At 47.0% G+C, this 20925-nt stretch overlaps 1 protein-coding gene across 1 annotated transcript in view; it reads right to left on the bottom strand.

The window, feature by feature from the left end:
• Positions 1-20925, bottom strand: part of WDFY4 (WDFY family member 4) — a 248647-nt gene that overhangs the window by 179257 nt on the left and 48465 nt on the right. Inside the window, exons 12-20 of the mRNA XM_060125755.1 lie at positions 11735-11807; positions 11386-11600; positions 10111-10205; positions 8941-9166; positions 8442-8518; positions 7170-7391; positions 6350-6528; positions 1229-1460; positions 29-174 (exon numbers count right to left, since the gene is read on the bottom strand). Coding sequence (XP_059981738.1) covers positions 29-174; positions 1229-1460; positions 6350-6528; positions 7170-7391; positions 8442-8518; positions 8941-9166; positions 10111-10205; positions 11386-11600; positions 11735-11807 — 1465 coding nt within the window. The remainder of the gene's footprint in view (positions 1-28; positions 175-1228; positions 1461-6349; positions 6529-7169; positions 7392-8441; positions 8519-8940; positions 9167-10110; positions 10206-11385; positions 11601-11734; positions 11808-20925) is intronic.

The following is a 20925-nucleotide window of genomic DNA, read 5'->3' as shown; positions in this document are numbered from 1 at the left end:
GAGCAGCAAGTGAAGTTAGAGGGCATACCTCTTTGGCAATCAGGCGACTGTCCACCTCATTGTATGCGTTTCTGATGTCTGCAACGCTGGTGATGGAGGAGCTGGCTATATGAAGGCCAAAGGAAACCCTTTCCTCTGCAACCAGGGGCATCACTTCCATACAAGGGTCCTCTCCTAAAATAACACATCTTCAGTTATTTCTATTCTCACTTTACTGAGTAGGAAATTAAGCCTCAGAAGAGTAAGTATCTACTGCTACATGGTAAAGTCATCACTGAGGAATGTTTGTAGCTGTATATGTTGTTACATTGTATGTTACATATTACATGTTTTGCCCCTACCTGTGATTTCTGACACACAGAAAACTGTAGAGAAATCTCACAATATTAACCCTACTATAAAAATAGAGGCATTCCAAGTATGAAATTACTAAAGCTTGAGACACCTATCGAGAATGTAACCTTGCTCCCAAAATGCTGGGCCGAAAGCCCTAAGGTTTTCAATGAGCTGCATGTACATGGTAAACACATCCTTTGGCATGAGTGCCCAGGTCGCTGAGTCAAGGAGAGCCACATGTGGCACTTGAGAACCACGGTGTGAACAGAGAGTTGATGAAACTTTGGCTCTGGACCTGACCTCCTCACATTGTTCTGGCCAGTGCTCTTTGCCAGAGGAAATGAAGATCAAAGAAGACATGGAGCCTGGAGACAGAAACACTCCAGAGCACTCAATCGCCCTTCACCAGGCACGAAGCCTTCCATACATAGATTCATTTATCATTCTTCCCAGATGGGAGCTGACCCCGTTGACTTGACAGAGCACAGAGAGCTATGCTCCCTGTTTGAACAGCTAACAATCAATAATGAAAATGTGGGTGTTTTGTCTGCCTGTTTAATAATTGAAGACAACAGTATACTTTAGTTAAAAAGCTTCTTCATTAAAAGGAATGCAACTGATTTATCTCACTCGCTTCCCCCTTTCTTTGCTGATGGTATTACCCACCCACTTTCCTCCATTATGTGTGTTGGAACTGAAATCTAAAGGAGATTGTCATTTCCTTTTCTGACATTTTCTATTGGATTGTAAATATGTAATGATCCAATTACAGAGGTTTTCCCTAATGACTGGCCTGTGCGGAGTTTATTCTTTATAAATAAGCTATAAATAACTGAATGGCCATTTAAAAAATAGTATCGGCAAGATCATTATAAATCAAAACACCCCATACCTTGAGCATGCACAGCTTGGAAGTTACCACAGTATCTTGGGCCAAGTTTGTTAATAACTTCCAGAGTTTCCATTGAGATGGCTTCTTCGAAGAGGTATGCAGGGCCCAGACGCCATATTAATAATGACTTTTGTTTCCAAACTTGAGGGGTAGCAATATATCCATAAACATCCACAAATGAAGATGGATCCATTGAAAGGAATGGTCCTGGTAAGGCCTGAATGTACAACATCTGTTAACATAAAAAGGTTGGGGGGGGGTGATGTAGATGGGAGGTGTTTAACCTCAGAATTAATCAAACAAACACATAAAATATAAAATGATGTACCTTCTTCTTCTCTCAAAGTGAAAACTTGTTTTATCTAAAAACATTACAAAGATAACTCTCAAAGCTGAGAAACAGTGCACAAAACAGTTTATAAAATGCTGGTGGGAGTAAAAAACTGACACTGTGCCTCTGGAAACAAATTTGATAAGAACTATAAAGTGCCACTAAAAGGTTCATCTTTTTCTTCCCAGTCATTTCACAAATAACTTAAATGTCCAATATTGGTACCTTAATTAAGTTTTACGTACTAGAAATAATTACAGACTGGAAAGGAAGAAATAAAACTCTCTATTTGCAGATGGTATGTCCATGTAGAAAATTCCAAAGAATCTACCAAAAAAAAAGATACTTCCTAGAACTAACACCTGAGTTCAGCAAGGTCACAGGATACATGATCAACACACAAAGATCGATTGCATTCTACACACTAACAAAGAACATGCAGAAACTGTAACTGCTCACAAGAAAATTAAATACTTTTTTGCTCTGCAAAATCCCATATGAAAGAGGATGAAAAGCAAGCTATAGATTAGGAGAAATTATTTACAAATTACATATCTAACAAAGGACGGGTATCTAAAATATTTAGATAAACTCTTAAAATTCAACAGTAAAAAACCAACAATCCAATTAGAAAATGAGTGAAACACGTGCATAAGACATCACTAAAGAGGATATACAAGTTGCAAATAAGCGCATGAGAGGATGTTCAATCTCATTAGCCATTAAGGAAATGCAAACTAAAAACAAGAGATATCATCACTACACACCTATCAGAATGGTTAATTAAAAAAGAGTGACATCACCAGATGCAGAGAAACGGGACGACTCATCCATTGCTGGTGGGGATGGAAAATGGCACAGTCACTATGGAAAAATATTTTGGCAGCTTCTTATAAAACTAAACATGCACTTACCATAGGACCCAGCAATTAGACTCTTAGGTATTTAACCCAGAGGAATGAAGACTTAAGCTCACACAAAAACCTGTACGTAAATGTATATAGCAGCTTTATTTGTAACATCCCCAAACTGGGAACACCTCCGATGTCCTTCAGTGGGTGAATGGTTACGTATCCATATCTGAGTACATGGAATACTATTCAGCAATAAAAAAGGGATGAACTACTGACACATACAACAACTAAGATAAATTTCCAGAGAATTATGCTGAATACAAATCTAATCCTAAATATCACATACTGTATGATTCCATAGATATAACCACATCTTTTAAATGACAACATTTTAGCTCACTGGTTGCCAAGTTTAGGGACAGGGATTGGGAGGGGGTGTGGGTGGGTGGTGGTGGTAGTTATAAAAATACAACAAAAGAGACCCTTGTGGTGATGGAAATGTTCTGTATCTTGGTGGGAGCAGTGGATGCAAGAACATACAAATGTGATAAAATTGTATGGAACTAAATACACACACACGAGTACAAGTAAAACTGGGGAAATCTGAATGAATTAGCAGATTGTATCAATGTCAATACCTTGGCTGTGATATTCTATAGTTTTGCAAGATATTACCATTGGAGTAAACTGGATGAAAGGTACACAAGATTTCTTACTTTCTTTTTTTTTTTTGCGGTACGTGGGCCTCTCACTGTTGTGGCCTCTCCCGTTGCGGAGCACAGGCTCCGCGGCCATGGCTCACGGGCCTAGCTGCTCCGCGGCATGTGGGATCTTCCCGGACCGGGGCACGAACCCGTGTCCCCTGCATCGGCAGGCGGACTCTCAACCACTGCGCCACCAGTGGTACTTGGTCAATCTCTTTCTTACCACTAAATGTTAGCCTACAATTTTCTCAAAAAATTTCTCAAAAATTTCGATAAAAGAAATAGTTAACAGATTATCAGAAATTCAAAAATAATAGTTTCATAGCCCACGCAGATAAAACATTTTAAAATGATAGTGTTAACTAGTATATAAAATGTTTTACACAATAAAGTCACAACTATTTTATTAAAGGAATAAAAACTGAAAGAAACTATAAATGATGGTAAGGTAGAAGGAATGTAGGTAATCTTTCTTCTTTATTTTTCAGTTATTTCAAAATGTGTTTATATTATTTTTATAACGACTACAAAATTATACATGAATATGTATATAAATACATATTTTTTAAATAAGAGGTTATATAATTTCAGAAATATTCTTTTTATCCCTACCAATTAATTAAGACTTTCAAATAAAAACAAACCAAGTTTTTCCAAGCTGTCAAGCCTACCTAGAGTGAGGTCTACTGTGCTCTCTCTCCCCTTTCCCGTCCTTGTAGGCAGAGACTTTTTCTCCCACCTGACAAAGGTGCCCCACCCCTCCGATCCACCTGTCCCCTTCTTCTCCGATTCCTACCGTGTATACTCCCTGCACTATTCAGATTGATTTATAGGCATAAGATATCTCAGATTGCTCCCAAATCATTTTGCTCAATTCAAGCTGTTAACACACTCCCCACCTTTCACAGCTGAACTTGACTTCCCTTGGAAATAAAAGCAAAGGCTCTAACATTTGAGAACAGCTCTTTCACTAGGTTATCCCCAACCAAAGCCCATTTTGTTCTTGCCCAACTGTCACCTGCGTCTAAACACAGACCTTTATGTTTATCCCGATTAAATTTCACTTGCTGATTCTGACCGGACTTGTCGAAATCATCTTGGAAAGTCAACTCTGTCAGACTTGGCCCTTGGCCATTCTCCATGGCCTATTTTGGCATGTTCCCACAGCATCATACCACTTCCACCCTCCCTGCTGACTGAATCTGGTTTAGCTGGTCCCACGGGGTTGGATGTTCATCCATGTACCAATTCACTAAACAATACCATCAGCCGGTCCATGTTACTCCTTGCGGCTATAAATTCAGTGCAATTCATCAAGGGTTTATTGCATGCTTTCTGTATGCCAGTCCTGTGCTAGGTGCAAGCAAGTTCCAAATAGCAATAGGACAAGCCTCTTAGCCTCAAGGTACATGATCTAGTTCACAGAACACAACTTATTCTATGAAACAAGAGAGAATGCCAACATATTCTGTGAAAGAGGACCCAAACTAGTCCACTCTGTAATTATGCCTAAACAGATGAAAAACAAAGACACTGGGATACCACAAATGTGACCACACTTTCCATCCTGGCTAACGTTGAGTGACCACTGCTCCTTCTCCACTGACAGCTCAAGCCCTGCCCCATTCCTCCTACCTCCTGAAAAAAAGTTCTGAACATACACAGACACCAAATTGCCTTTCTGACAGCACCCAAGTCAGAACAGACTGACCTCCACTTCTTCGAACCCTCCCCAAACTCACCTAAAATGAGCCCAAATCCTATTAGCTCCTCCTAAGTCCTTATTACCCAATGGGGTAAGGAGTCTCTTGCTACAGCAAGCTTAATAAATGTAACTCTTGTTTTGTACTATATGCATGCTCCTGGAGGTATCTGGCTGGTAGGCATGGACAATTCCTAACACCTAGTAGGCGTCCAATAAATATTTAATGAGGGAAGGAAGGGAGGGAGGAAAGGAATTGTTAATGATTTAAGAAAAAAGTTAACTTTATGTTTTGAAGGACCTTTGTCACGCTCCTGGTGAATCTTTCTGGTTACCACTGCTTTTTTTGATAAGACATTTACCAGAAGATAGCATCAAATTCATCTTCAGGTTCCACAGAATTTAGGTTGTTCTAACCTAATGATTCTCAACCTGGGCGATTTTGCCCTCCCCCACCAAGACATTTGGAAATGTCTAGAGACATTTTTGGTGGTCACAGCTGGGCAGAAGGAGATGCTATAGCATCTTTGGTGGGGCACAGATGCTGCTAAGTGTTCTAATATACACAGAATAGGACCCCACGGCAAAGAATGATCGGGCCCCAAATGTCAAACTACTGAAATGGGACACCCTATTAACCTCAAGTTCTCCATTCTGGCTTAATATTGGAATCACTTGGGAAACTCTGACAACATCACCAAATTACCCCACTCACAGACATTCTGCTGTATTTAATCTGGGGAATAGCCTATGCAAGAGAACTTTTAAAAGACTTCCCAAAAGATTCAAGAACGTAGCCTAGGTTGAGATGCTGTCTCTGGAACCTGGGTGAAAATCTGGCTGCACCTGCCCTCTGTGGTCTTCTGGGTCCTTCTGTCTCTGGCTTCCTTGGGCACCTCTGACAGTGGTCGCTGGAGCACGCCTGCCAGTCTTCATCTCCCAGCTTCCTCTCCCTTATGCCCTAGGACCTCAGGTGTCTCTAAATGACAGTGAGGAGACGCTTCCTCCAGCTGTGTGTTCACATTCTATTACCTTCTCTAAGCAGGGGACCGTCCTTTCCTCATCATTCCTGCTCTAAATCTGGCAAGACATGTTGGTGTCTTTGCAAGTCCCTGTGTCTTGCTGCTAAGTGTAGCATGCAGACTGGCTGCATTAGATTCACCAAAGAGCCTCTTAGAAAGGTAGAACCTTGGGTCCTGCTCAGAGCCCCCTGGGGAATTCACACCTTAACATGTGAGAAGCCTTGTTCTGTTCATTCTGGAGATTTCTATGCTCTTATGATTATTCTTATAATCGTAGCTGTCATGACTATTCTTATTCCCATGTTTTAGTTTCTGCCCTGGTCGTGTGACCATCATCTAAAGGTGTTCTTTTTATGCCTGAGCTCAGCCAGGCGTTCTGGACAGCAAGGGGGTTTCATTAGATACCAACGCTGCTGCCAAGGAAAAGCAAAGAACTGAGGCCACTCTAGGGTGGCGTGGCAGGGAGGCATGGCCATGGGGCAAGTACAACTGAGGAAAACCACCTTACCTTGGCTGAGCCGATGACCTGTCCATCCAGATAGGTGGAAACAGTACAATTCCTTTTCATCTCCTTGGTGACAACCACAGCCAGGTGGTGCCACTGAGCACAGGCCAGCATCTGGCCACACCTGACCCGAAGCTGGCGTCCCGCAGAAGGCTCAGGGTCACCCTCGGGTTCCATGACATCTGGAAGAGAACACAAACACCAGACCACGCCTGCAGTGTCAGAGAGCAGCAACCCAGCAGAAGCGGGCCTTGTGCCCATGGAGCCAATGCCGAGTCCCCCCGCCACAGAATGTTGACAACAGCAGCTGTCATTGCTGGAGCTCTTGCTCTGTGCCAGGCACTGAGGTAGGCACTATCGTGATTTCCATGTTACCATCCTGAGGCACAAAGAGGTTAGGTAACTTGCCTAAGGTTGCAGAGCCAGAGTTCAAGCCCAGGAGCCAGGCTGCAGGGTCTACCCCTCACTAGACTGCTGCCTCCACAGTGATGCACATAGGGTGGCAAATACCTGCGAGGGAAGGAGCCTAGGCAGCTGTGCTGTGTGTAAAGGATGCCAGGCCAAACCCTGGGCCTTCCAGTGTCAATGTCTCACTATGAAACGGGGCACACAAGGACAGGCGTAGCCATAATACCCTGGCCTTGGCCATCTCAGGCCAGTTCAGGCCATCGCTGGCAGGTGAGCTTGGAGAGCCGAGCTGAGCTCTTTGAGGCAGAGCCAGGACCAGCCACCTGTACAACTGAGGGAGGGCCGGTCCCCCTGGCTCTTGGGCCAAGAGCTGCTGACTCAGCCCCACTTCTCCCAAGGGTGGGTGAAACCTTACCCAGGGGCTGAAGCTCTTTCTCTTCTGTAGACACAACCAAGGAGAGGTCTTCCGGGCAGAGGCTGACGGAGAAGCAGACGAAGGGCTGCTCGGTCCTGGCCAGGTGGCGTACCACGGTCAGGAAGCGCAGCGGGTGGCCCTCCGTGACTGAGCTGTGCCTGCTGATCAGGAACCAGCAGGAAAAGGTCAGGCCCCCTGGCGGAGGGAAGGACCTGGCAGCGCCTGGGGTCAGAACACAAGCACGCCCTTAGGCTTTGTCCTGCTGCGGAAGCCTGTCTAGACTCACTGTGGCTCTGACTCAGCTCAGGGGTGGCCCTACTGTGTGCTAGCACTGTGCCCCACCCGACTCACACCTATTTTACAATGACCCCACACAGGAGGATGCTCTTGTCTCCTTATTCATACTTGCAGCAATAAGTCATATTCCCTCCAGCACTTGAACCTAGATCCTCGAAGCCTCTCTCCAATGCTGGCCCACCTATTATTCCATTCTGCCTTGCCAAGGGAGCGGAGACGTGGCACACCCCTGAGATCCGTCATCATGTGGCCCACAGGTCAGCTGGTCTAAAGCCAGGCCATGTGCTACGTGGGGCAGAGGACCCCGGCCTAGCTTGGCTAAGCCTTGCCTGGGGAATATTCCACTCTAGGGAAACCCATGCCCTCCCACCTTGTAACAGGGTTGGTGGAACAGGCAGGGCCCACTGCCCTCACCGAATGGGCAGAATCAGGCTTGGAACCCTGCGCCGATGGGCCGTAAATGTAATCGCTCCTGAGCACCTACCCTCCCATAGAAACCCAGACCCTGGCTCTCCTAACAAGGGGTGCCTGGTTTTCAGCTGAGTGCAGCACTGTACAAAGCATGCCAAGGCCCAGTCGATCCCCACGTGAGCCAAAGACTGGATGGCCATCAACAAAGAACTCATATTCTTCTCTAGAGAGAGCCGTAAGGTGGGGTGAGGTGTCCATTTCAGCCTCTGTCAATCACTGACAAAATGCATCAAAGCCAGGCTCAGCCACCAACTCACCCACCGAGCCCATCAGTGCTAACAGAGCCCCCGCTCTGTGCAGAGCCATGGGCTGGGCCCTTGGGAGGCACAGTGAACAGGACATCCCTGCCCCAAGGCAGGCATGACCAATGGGACAAGCGGGACCAAGAGGAAGACACGCTTTCTGGAAATGCCAAGTGGAAATCTGAAATCAAGGCTCCCCAAGGACTTCCTCCCAGGTCGGGGAGGGGACCTCAGCAAGCTAAACCCCCAGGGAAGCACCTACCTGTCCCAATCCCTCCAGAGACCGAGTATTCAGTGCTGGTTCCCATCACCGTAGACAGGGTTGGAATAAACAAACAGCTGGAACAGGAAAGTGTCTCAGATCACTGAACCGCAAGCCAACCTCTGGCGTGAGGTTTCCCCCTCTGTCCTTCTGCAGGGGTCTCACTCCCTCCTAGACCATGAGGCCTCGAGGACAGAAAGCACCTGATGCTGGCGCCATGACCCTAAGAAAGGAATCTGCTCTGGAGGCTAGAGGGGAGGGCAGTCCACACTGCACGTGAATGCAGACACACCAGGGGAATGAGAGGGTCCTGGCCCAAGACAGCTGGGGACACTGCCTCTAAGAAGCCACTGAGAAGACAGGGTGTCCATGACCCAGATATTTTCCACAGCTGAGTGTGAGATACAATGGGAACTACACTTTTGTAATCAATATTATAATTCACCCAAGGCACTGGGAAATTAATAGTGTATTTCAAGTACATGAAAGCCTGTCATACCCATAACCTTCCACAGACATGTCAAATTCCACGAAGGATGGAGCCAGGGCTGCCCTCTGAGGCTGCAGGTTGCGAGGGGAGGTCATGGAGATGAGGCTCAGTGCTGTCTGAAGGGCGGTGGTTGAGCCCTGGGACGGCCCTGAGGGCCTGCGGGCCTGTGTGACTGCGGAGCGAGGGCTGGTGTCCAGCGGATCCTCAGCAGGCACCGGTGTCACTGCCTGTGACCCTAGGGCAGCAGGCAGGAGAAGAGCTGTGTCTTTGCTCAAACCATTCCTGCCCCTCTTCTGACAACAGCCCCCACATTTCTGCCACAGCCCCGAAGGAGGGCTCTGCAGAGTACCATGCCGTTCCCAACCCTGAGGGTGTCCTCCTGGGCCCTCCACTGGCCCTCCCACCTGGGCTCTCTGCTGATTTTGATAACACGGAACTATTGTGACAACCTGCTCCTCCTAGAAACTTCTTCTCACTTTAATTCTGTCGTGGCCCCCACCCCTTTCCAATACAGGTTTTCTGTGGCTGTCACTGGCTTGCCCCATTGGCCGTCGCTCACCGCAGCTTTGTCTTGGTTCTCTGGCCTCCACACTCTCTTTCACAACAGGCTGTCTCCTCGAAAGCTCTGTCTCCCACCTCTGGCTGCCGGCTCAAGCCTGACTCTCCATCCTTGCTTTTCAATTGGGCCTCCTTGCCTCAATGTCCTATGCAATCTTATATTCAGCATGTCCATGTCCTTCTTTTCTCCAAGCTGGTTCCCTGGACCAGCATCTTTCCAGGTACCAGGCCAATCCTTTGTTCTCCTGACCTCCTAACTCCCCCCTGAGCTGTGAGCTGTGCAGAAAGCTGACACTGTTCATCTGCCCAGGGGCAGCGCTGGGTACTCTTGCACGCGCTGTGACATGAAGGTTTCCGTGCTCCAGGCCCAAAGGGGTCAAGTACACACTCATCATCACCATCTTGTATGGGGGTAGGGGTCTCCCTCCTTCCATATCTGGTCTTTATCTGGGGACCACTGATCTGATCCTTCTGCTTTTTCCTCATTTGCTCCATTGAGCAGCAGGTAAAATCATTTTTAAATCTGTCTGCTTCCCATATGTTGTAAAGGATCCCTCACGAGAAATGCATATTCTCTTTTAAATCCCATTATCCTGCCCCTGCTCCTTCCTCTATCCTCACCTGGGCATCCAGAGTTCCCTCCACGTACGTGAGATGAACTGAGGATTTTCGCTGCAGCCGATGGAGGTGGAGCAATTCCAAAACCTAGAAACTGTCTGAATATCATAACAAACAAGAGAACCAAATGAAGACATTTTGCAGGCAGAAATTTTCTCCAGCTTCATCTGAGCACTGTCCTAGGTCCCAGAGCTCGCTGGCTCCCCCTCCAGGCCTTCGTCTCTCTGCCTGGAAACCCTTTTCTCAGGCCATACAGAAACAGGGCATCCCTGACCTGGCACTCAGACCAGAGAGCTGGTGAATTTAAGTGCTTTTGACTTAACCAGTGAGGACCTTAAGAGGAAAAGGGTTTTGTTGGAAAATAACTTTGTTTTTAAGTTTCTAATGGAATTGACTAATCAGCTGAACTAAGCACGGTGGCCTTGTCTGACAGCCCCACAGCTAGAGGTGGAAAGAGGCTGGCCTGGCCCCTGGGTCCCATGCCTGCTGGCTGGAGGGGTTGCCTTTTGTCCCTCTGCACTTGGTCCTGTGTGTCAGTAGGGGTCCAGCTGGCCTGTGGCCCTGGGCACCACCCTCCCTACACCTACATTGTCTAGGGCAGGGTGGCCTGGCCACAAGTACTTAAGAGACCCCTGACCTCCCTCCTAGAGCCTTTCTTTCCTCTGCTTTTCTGTCTTCTGTGTCTGCTCCTCCTTGTGCATCTTCTCTCCCTGCTGTGGCTCTCCAGGAGACATGTGGCTTCATGGAGGGGCTGCAGTGCAAAGGCCCCACAGGACACAGTGGTGCTGCCTCTGTCCCCGTCCTTGTAGGGAGCCCAGTCGCGGCCCGTCATACCAGCTAAGCTCCCTGTGGTCTAGCCTCGTGGCAGTCAGGCCCCTACAGCCTCCACCCCTCTCAGCAGGGTATCTTCACCTGGTCTGGTGAACTGCACAGGCCACAGGCCTCAGCCACTGCCACTCCCTTGAAGTCCCCCTCTTTATACCCAATCTCCCGACTTTGGTCCTCCCAGCTCCTCAGAGCTCCCACTCTGAACTGAGCATCCCTTCCAGCACTCTCCTGTATTGTCTGCAGGACCCTTTGCTTATTATCCCTCTCCCCGAGAACATCAGCTCCATGGGAGGGGCTACGTCCGCTCTGCGGGCCTCACACTGTTGCAGACCCAAGGCTCCTCCCTGGACTTGCAGTGCCCATTGCTGGGGAGGGGGCACTCTTACTGCCCACTGTGCACTCGCATGGCTGCCAGGGGCTTGGCAGCATTTAACGTGCAGCACACGGTACCTTAACACGTCTGGTTCAATGGCTTGGGAAGCAAGCTTTTCAAAAATCCTGATGAGCCCCGAGTGCAAGGGGCTGCTGCTGGTGGTCAGCGCCTGGTGGCAGTAGGTCATAAGGGTCCTGAGCATGCCCGCCTCACACATGACCTGACGGTTCTTCTCCGACTTCACCAGGGACTGGATGTGACTGGCCACGGAGCACTGGATCTCCTTGGAAAGCTAAGAGTAACCAAAGCAAGCAGTGAGCCCCGGAGGTCGGCATGTTTCGTGGGCCACTTTGGTAAGCTCCCCACTAGGCCTTGAGTTGGTGGTGGGGCGAGGAGACTAGCCCTCACAGCCTGTTCTTACTGCACCCCGTCTGTCCTGGGCCCCTCAGATGTGGCCTCCTCACAGGAGCTGCCAAACAGGTAGACAGCTTCAAACAGACTGCAAACTGGCAAGCGAGAGGCTGCATCAGCCTGAGACGTGTGGTGCTTGACCCGCACCATGTTTAAACCGTTTCTGAACTGCTAACGTTTTTAAAAGCCTGGAGATTCCACGTAAAAGTCCAGACTCGTGGCCTCTCTCAAAAGGTGGAAAGATCTGGTCATGCTGCTTTGCCATCCTGTGTCTGTCAAGAAACAGTGGGAGCTGGGCAACGGCTATGCCCTCTAGCGGGTCCCACAACTCACCCCCTACCCACTGGCATCGCTCACTCAACAGTTCTGTGTTTGAGTTTGCGCCCCCAGTCTAGAAGGTGGAATCCTCCTGGGAGTGCCAGCCTGCAGCAGGTGCCCCACCCAGCTGCAGCCCGCCCCACCTTCACGTGCCAAACCACACCAGCTCATACAAGCCCCTGAAGTCACGGCTCCAGCGGGGAAGCCTTCCCTGCACCCCTCATCCTTTGTCCATCTCTCTGTGCTAAGCACTTTCAGACACACAGACAGCTGGCCTCTTATCTTCCTCCTACTAGATTTCAACTCACTTCACTATCTTTATGTCCTTGAGGCCCATAGGATAAAGTGCATAGAATCAGCTCAGTCAGTATTGAGCCAAATACAATACATTGTTTTCACAATCTTCCTTTCTTCATAAAAGGGTAAACCCCTGGAATTCCCAGCCTCCACAGATATATAAATTGGGGGGTGGAATTTTCTTCATAAAAACTCTTAAGACTGCCCACATTTTCTTTTACTTTGTATAAGACTCTCTGAAATGACCAGGGTACCAGTTAGATCTTAATGGAGTTTTCCTGCAGTGGAGGCTATGTGGGCTCCCCCTAGACGTCCTTCTCCAGGTTAGTGTACCCATCACAGCTGCCCCTCCTGTGGAGGTCAAGCTCCCCTAAGTTGTAGCTGCCCTGCTATGTAACCCCCATATATATGTTCATGCATGCACACATGTGTGTACATGTACACATACATGTACGTACACACATACATAAAAGTGTGCACACATGAATACAAACACATATACATCGCCCCCAGACTACAGCCAATGAAGCCATGCCCTTCAGCCTCTGTGGTGCAATTCATGCTGAGAGCCCCGCCCTGTAGGCTCAGGCTGAAGCTAGACTTCAGCTGATAGCATGTCCTCACTCAGCTCCTTCCCCTGCACCACTCTGCTTCCCTCACCTCCCTTCTTCTGAGTCCCTCCCTCCACAAATCCCATGCACCTGTAGTCCTGTCTCGGGCTCCACTTTGGGGAACCCAAGCGGAGACCCTAGCCTGCTTTTCATATTGCACACATTTGCCCTAGTTTCTGGTTTCAAGAAAAGGGATCTATGGTGATGCAGATTATGTCTAGCTTAGTCTACCAACATAAAGCCAGGAGTCACCATAAAGGCACTTACTCTGGGACTCTGGACCCAACACTCAGAATCACCTCGCTCTACCATCACCTACCTCCCTGTGCATGTAGTTATTCGAGGCCACGCTGCCCAGAGACGGTCAAGAGTATGTCTGTATCACTAAGGGATAGAAATTTGTAAGATGGCGTTCTTCTTCAGGCTGTGAACACAGTTTTGTAGCACTACAGTGTGTGGTGAAACATATTTACAGTGTTTGTCATCAGTTTCTAGATTTTTTTAAAAAGGAAGGGGTGGGACTTCCCTCGTGGTGCAGTGGTTAAGAATCCGCCTGCCAATGCAGGGTACACAGGTTCGATCCCTGGTGTGGGAAGATCCCACATGCCGCGGAACAATGAAGCCCGTGTGCCACAACTGCTGAGCCTGCGCTCTAGAGCCCATGAGCCACAACCACAACTCCTGAAGCCCGCATGCCTAGAGCCTGTGCTCTGCAACAAGAGAAGCCACGGCAATGAGAAGCCCATGCACAGCAACGAAGAGTAGCCCCCGCTCGCCACAACTAGAGAAAGCCCACATGGAGCAACAAAGACCCAATGCAGCCAAAAATAAATAAATAATCTTTTTAAAAAAAGGAAGGGGTCACACAGCTCACCCTCCCATCCTCCCACGCCTTCCAAAAGCATGACGCCTATAGCTTCTGCCTCAAACTGATGGCATTCAGTGAAATTCCCATCATTACAATATCTTCGGTAATATTTATGACTTAAAATTTTAGACTATTCAATTTTAGTTTAAAATATAAACTACATTAGAATGGTTTCAGGGGGGCTGCTCCCAGGTAGGATTTTGTCACTCTGTCAACATCACTGATGTCAAGGAGAGATCTCATCACTCAAAGAACATGGTCCCTGCAATGGACTGTTTGTGTCCCCCCCCACCAAATTCATACGTTGAAACCTAACCCCCAGTGTGGATGGTATCTGGAGGTGGGGCCTTTGAGAGATGCTTAGGTCTTGAGGGCAGAGCCATCGTGAATGGGATTAGTGGCCTTAGGAAAGAGACCCCAGACAGTTCCCTCCTCCCTTGCACCACGTGAGGACACAGCGAGAAGAGTGCCATGAGTGTGGAAGCGGGTCCTCACCAAACACCGAATCTGCCAGCACCATGATCTTGGACTTGCCAGCCTCCAGAACTGTGAGAAATAAATTTCTGTTATTTGTAAGCCACCTGGTCTATGGTATTTTGTTATAGTGGCCCGAATGGATGAAGACAATCCCCTTCCCTGTCACTGTGGTATCTGCAGAGCCAGCCTGAGATGCTAGAGGGACATGTATAACCCAACAGGGACCAGAAACAGAAGAAAGAAATGTCAGATCTAATTTGCACTAAACAGTTCCACGTCTTTTACTTTAAGACGCTCTTCCATGTAGAAACCTCCCCAACCTCCTGACTCCCTTCCCCAAATCTTTCTTCCAATGCTCTAAGTGTCCCTTCCTACATCCAAGGAGTCTGCACCTCTGCCTTCCTTCTTCACTCTTCTCAAAACAGAAAAGCTGCTTCTACCCTCTTGCCCAGAACTCTCCCTCTCCCAGAACTTGGAATATTTGGTAACTGCAGTCTTTTAATTTGGGGTGAAAGTTGGGGAGACAGTCTGCATGTAATAAGATGCAAAAATAACAACACAATGTATTATTAATAAGAATTAAAAAGAAATGTCTACAACCTCCAATTTTTATTACCAGCACTTCACTTATTGCTTTGGGGACTTTTGGCTTTCCTTTTTGTTGTTGTTTTTGCTTTTTTTTTTTCCTCACCAGAGCAGGAATACTTAAAATCTAAATATGCAAAAAAGAAAGAAAAAATTTTCAAAAGGGAGAAACAGAAATGCTGATCTTATCTAATGATGCCACAAGTTTACTCCAAAATTGCTCAATACCCCATAATGGAGGAGGGAAAATTGATCGTCCTCATTATCGCTGCAGCTCTGTCAATACCAATATTGCCTTGTTTTGAATAAAATGTGCTGTTTTTTTCAATGTTGGTTCCAGTAAAATGGGGTTTTAGTGAAAATATGAGCAGTAGCAGGAAACCAGTCTGGTTTCTCCCCCTACAAATGGATTGATTTTCCTAACGCACATTACTTCCAATGCAGGAAGGGGATAGTGGTTCAATTAGGACTCAGTGGTAAGCGCTCAGGGTCATCAGCAGGCTGGACCCACAAGGCAAATTATCACAGAGAGATGTGCGGGGCTGCCTGTAGGAGTTTTCTGCCTTCTCCACTTAGCAGCTGAGTCTTCAAGTCTGTCCTTGTCCAGCTGTGGATGTTTAATCTTCTTTATCTCTCTCCCACCCCCCACCTTCTCTCCTGGTCCAGGTTAATATGGTGGTCCCAGAGCCCAGTGAGGGCTGGGTCCTGGTGGGGTGGGTCCCTCCAAGGAGGCGTGGGCTATGAGTACATCAGTCCAGAGTGTGTCTTCTAGACATTAATCGTGTAGTCCTAACTAAAAACCATCAGATGACCAGCATCTGCTTCCCCCAGACACTTAGAAAGAACTAGGGACTTTCACTGAGCTACTCAAATTTGGACTAGTCACTTATTCCAATTTGGTTGAAATGTTCTTTATTTGATGATTTTGGAAGACAGATGATACATTTTAAGTGACCTCTGCTCTTCTGGGATGTCACAGGTAAATATGTGTTTTATTTGTAAAGATGTGTTTTATCTGACAAGGTAAAGATGTGTTTTATTTGACAAGTCATTGTGGTTTTTATCTCTGCTTACTTAGAATTAGCTCTCTCTTTATATGGGCATAAACTTTCCATTGTGCACAGCCCCCACCAGCCTAATACACTCGTTTGCAGTGCCCACATGGCCTTATAGGCATGGGAGTCTGTGATCTTGGTTTAGGTGTAAGAGGGTCCAAATCCCATTGAATCAGTAGAATCCATGTCTAAAGGCATGGCTTCCTGGATGTACTTGTATAGATTTGCAATGAAGACCAAGATGCATGTGGGTGCCTGCTTTAAATCTTCTGCTTCTTTTACAATTTACAAATTACATACATATTTTGGCCAATACTTCCTGGTTACAGAAGCCTAGGATCTTATATTAATAAAATATTTGTCTCTTTCCAGCTTTACTTCCCAACCTCCCCTTTGGTCCACCGTGTACTCTACCCCAGTAACATCCTCACCCTTTGCTGAATACGCCATAACCTTTTTGACTGATGCTCAAAGTTGAGAATGTCCTTTCTAATCCCATCCCTTTGCTGAGGTCCTACTTATTAAAGAGACAATTCACACGTTCTCTCATCTAAGAAAACTTTTCTGATCTTCCTAACTAGCACTGTGTCCACACCTGAATCATTATAAACACCACACTATGACAAGCTATCTATCTATTTACCAAGAACTGTGAACTGCTGCCAGAGACAATGGCTCCTCATCCTTGTGTCCCCAGCACATATCCCTGTGCCTCCAACACAACAGCTGCCCAGTAAGTGCAAGCACAAGGGCACAAGGTGTTCTAGGAAATAGCAGGTGTGCTGGACCAGAGAAGGTGGTCAGAAAAGGTGATGTGCCAACTGAGTGTTGAAGAATAATGAAAACAGTGCCAGGTCAGCAGGGGAAATGATCTTTCCTGAGCCTGTGGTCAGCCCTGAGATGGAGCATGAGGACATCACTAGGGAAATCCGCTTGTAAACATCCATCCAGGAGGATGCCTGCACAGCCTGGAACCTGAAACATCTGCGAAGAGTTTCCATCACCTTGGACACACACCCCCTCACTCCACGACAGCTAGGTCAGGTGAGCAGTGGGCTCCGTGAGACCCAACATCAGCTTCCAGCCAGAACCCTTCCCCGCTGTGGCTTGGGCATCCTCGGTTAGCTCAGAGAAGGAGGGATTAACTTACCCCGAGTATCTCTATTGCTTTGGCCAAAGTAAATTGCTGACACAACTCTTTTAAGACATACTTTTTAAACAGATGTGTTGTTGTTGCTGTTGTTAGCAGGTCTCCACACATGACTGTCTGGAGAAGATTCCTGAAACAAGACTACAGAGTCCACAGTCTCTTGTAGAGATAAGAGATCCATTTCCAAGCATTCTGTGACTACAGCCCCGGTGTGTTGCTTTGAGCTTCCAAATAGACATTTACCCTTCCTTCATCTTCTGGGCACAGGGCACACAAATATCTACCCAGAAGTAGGTACTCATGTTGATTTGACACTAACTAACGGGAAACTTGGGCTAGCTACTTTCTCTGGGCCTCAGTTTCCTTAGCTTTAAAATGAGAATAATGAAAATACCTACCTCAATGGTATGTTTTTGGTGGGAGTCAACAGAAACAGCATTTGCGAAAGTACTTTTCCTTAAAGGATGCAAGTGTTTTCAGAATATTAATCCCTTTTAGTTGCAGTCTTCTTTTCTTACCTTGTATCAGTAAGCTTCCTGATTAATTATCATTTGTATTTATCAATTAATTTATCAATTGTATAATGCCAGCTGGAAATATACCTGAAATGTATTACCTTCCATTCTGTATTTCTAAAATTTTATATACTGTGACTCGGAGTCCTAGGAACATCGAGTACCAAAGCCAGAAGAGAAAGGTAGGGGGTATGAGAGCACATACTGCATGCCAGGTAGCCCTAAGGACACTCGAACTATACTTCCCACTACTCTTCTCAATGGGAAAATATTATTATGAGAATACTGAGACAGAAGAGGTTACATCAATTTCCTAAGGTGACATAGCCAGCGAGTGGTAGAACTGGCACCCCAACCCAGGTCTTACTTCAAAGCCCATGTTTTTAAGACTGAGTCATGCACTCATTATAAGGAAGGGAACTCAGTATCTCATAAGGGGCATAAACTGATGGCCTACAGAAGTGTTTTATTTGGTGGGGGTAGTTTGGCTTTGCTTTTGTCTTGTTTCCCCCTAGCTAGATTGTGAGTACCTCTAGGCAGGGCAAGTACACTTCCCTACGACCACAGGTCTCACCATTCCTTATTGTTTACACCTACACATTTACTTTACGACTCTGGCCCCAGGACACTGTGTCTGCAACCCCTGTGATCTAGGCCAAATCTGAGTAGCTGAAATTGAGGTGCAGGGAAAGGAAGTGGCCCATGTTAAGTCATAGAAATAACGACGGTACAGGACTGGAGGAAAGGTCGCCAGATAATTGGACCAGAGCTCACCCTATCAACTTTAACTTCCACTCCATCATTCTATGTCCATTGTAGCTTCCTTTTGATGCTCTTCATCTCCATGCAAGATTATGTCCCTTTGTTTTATTTAAGAGGCTACCCTAAGAAGTCACTTGGATTTTGACCAGGATCTGAGACTTTTCCACCCAGGGACAATAGAAATATTTGGGGAAGAATGGGGTCAGAATGAAAGAGCAGAAGAAACATAGAAATTCAACATATTTGAAATCTCTAATGTGTTGTAATTTAATAAAGCAAGACTCCTACTTTGCCAATTTCCTTGTTGAAGGAAATAGCTCTTTTCAAATAGCTTGCCCTTACACAATGCTATCCAGGGCTATTAATGCTGTCGATACTTGAGCTATTTGAAACCCACATGATTAGTTCAATGTGTTTGAAATACAGGCTAATTCCAGAAAATGGCACCCTTTCCAAATTGAGGTGCAAATCAGTTGACAGATGCAGCCCGAGCCTGATCTTCTTTCTGTCCCATCATACTGTGTGGGAGGCTTCCATTGCAGCAGAATCTGGAACACACCCAACAGTGAGGGGAGGTACACACTGACTATAGACAACAGTCTCTCTAATGCCCAGGTCTGATCATGTCCTTGCTTTCCAACTGCCTCCCACCCACGGCTACCACCTCCCTACAGGGAAGGCAACCTGGTGCAGTGGCAGGAGGTCCTGGAGCCTCCCATCAGGCACATCCACCACCTAGCTATGATGTTAACTCTGTCACTTAAGTGCTGCAAGTTTCAAGTCCTCATCTGTGAAGTGGGAATACTGATGTCTACCTTGCAGGGTTATTATGAAGATCAAACGATAAAATGCTTGCAAAGTTTCGGCAACTAATAGCAGTAGCTACACCCGTCAGCAAGTGTTTCCCATGGTGCCTTGTATGTTCTGCTTGCCGTGTTAAGTGCTCCTGCATTGCTTCAGCTGCTCCTCACAATAATGCCATGAGGAAGATGATATTATTCTCCCCATACTACAGCAAAGAAAATTAAGGGTCGTGGAGGTTAGATATTTTCCCATGGTTCTGTGACTGTTAAGTGGCAGAGAGATTTGACCAAAATCTGTCATCTTCAGAGCCTCATATAGTGGGTGCTCATTAACCACAGCAGTGGTGATGATGATAACGACAAAGGATGGTAATCCAATAAAATCCAACTGCCTGTGTATGGCACTCAAGGCCCCTCATGAGTTGGCTTCAACCTACTTCTCCTGCCCCATTTACTCCCTTTCTACCCGCATGGTCTATCCTCGCCCAACTGAACTATTTGAAGTCCCCGCATGGGCATCTCCACGTGTACCTCTCTCTGTTGTCTTGTCCCACCCTCCTCTACCTGATCTGGCATAGACACGTCTCTTCTTTAAAGTCTGGCTCCAGTGTCCCCATCTCTGTGCGGCTTTCTCTCCCCTCTGCCCCAAGGCCCTGTGGGCAAACCTCTGTTACAGTTAGAATATCTAACCATCTTCTCCACTCGTCTGAGTACCCACCCTCACACTCAGACTGTGTGTTACTGTGGCATTGGTCTCTGAATCCCCAGTGGCGCCTAGTAGGTGCTGCGTAATTATTCATAAAAGTAGATACATCACATTGGTGGCCCCGACACAGGCTGAGTCCCACCTCTGTGAAACCGGATCTGACTTCCCACCCTCTGAGTTCCCACTGTCATGCACAGAGCAAGTAACCCTCTGCTAAGACATGAACGGAAGTGCAGTGGTGCTGGGACAAGAGAGCTCTCCACTACTGGTCAGAGTTCTAGCCCAGAGCCACGTCCCTACAGCAAGCCCCTCATGGCTGCTGAGCATGCCAGAAAGAAAGAGAAAAGGCCTTTCTTCTCAGTTACTTCTTCCAGCGGACAACTCAGCTCCAAGAGAACTGAGCTGGACTCCACTTTTGCCTTGTGCTTAGCACAGCAACATTCACAATATAATTCCTAGAGTCCAATGTTAATACTGGCGATGATACAAGAGGAAAGAAAACTCAGCTGGATTATCTGTTTCCAAGAGCAGCTCGCACTGCTAGCATTTTGCAGAGGGAAAAACCCCCTCTTGGTCATGAACAGAACAAATTTAATGTGGCCACAATTAGAAATAAACCAGACAACCCATGTAAGTAGTTAAGTTGTTGCTTCTAAAATGATATCTGTACCTTGGAAAGTTATCAATTTCTCATCCATAAGGCAGGAAGAGCATCTGAGGGATGTAAAGTGGGTAAGAGTATAGGGATGCTGGGAATCACCAGGCCCACCTAAAGGGAGATGAGAGGGAACTCACAGTCCATCTTTTTTTTTTTTTTTTTTTTTTCTTTTGCGGTACGCGGGCCTCTCACTGCTGTGGCCTCTCCCATTGCGGAATACAGGCTCCGGACGCACAGGCTCAGCGGCCATGTGGGATCTTCCCGGACCGGGGCACAAACCCGTGTCCCCTGCATTGGCAGGCGGACTCTCAACCACTGCGCCACCAGGGAAGCCCCTCCACCTTTTTAGTAATACTGCCCTCTACTGAAACTTCCAGCTGCTTTCTCTGCCCCAAAACCTG

The sequence above is a fragment of the Lagenorhynchus albirostris genome, chromosome 16 (genome assembly GCF_949774975.1).
Source record: "Lagenorhynchus albirostris chromosome 16, mLagAlb1.1, whole genome shotgun sequence".
NCBI lineage: Eukaryota > Metazoa > Chordata > Mammalia > Artiodactyla > Delphinidae > Lagenorhynchus > Lagenorhynchus albirostris.
Note: the sequence above shows the minus strand (reverse complement) of the source record. Positions and strands in the feature narration are given on the sequence as shown.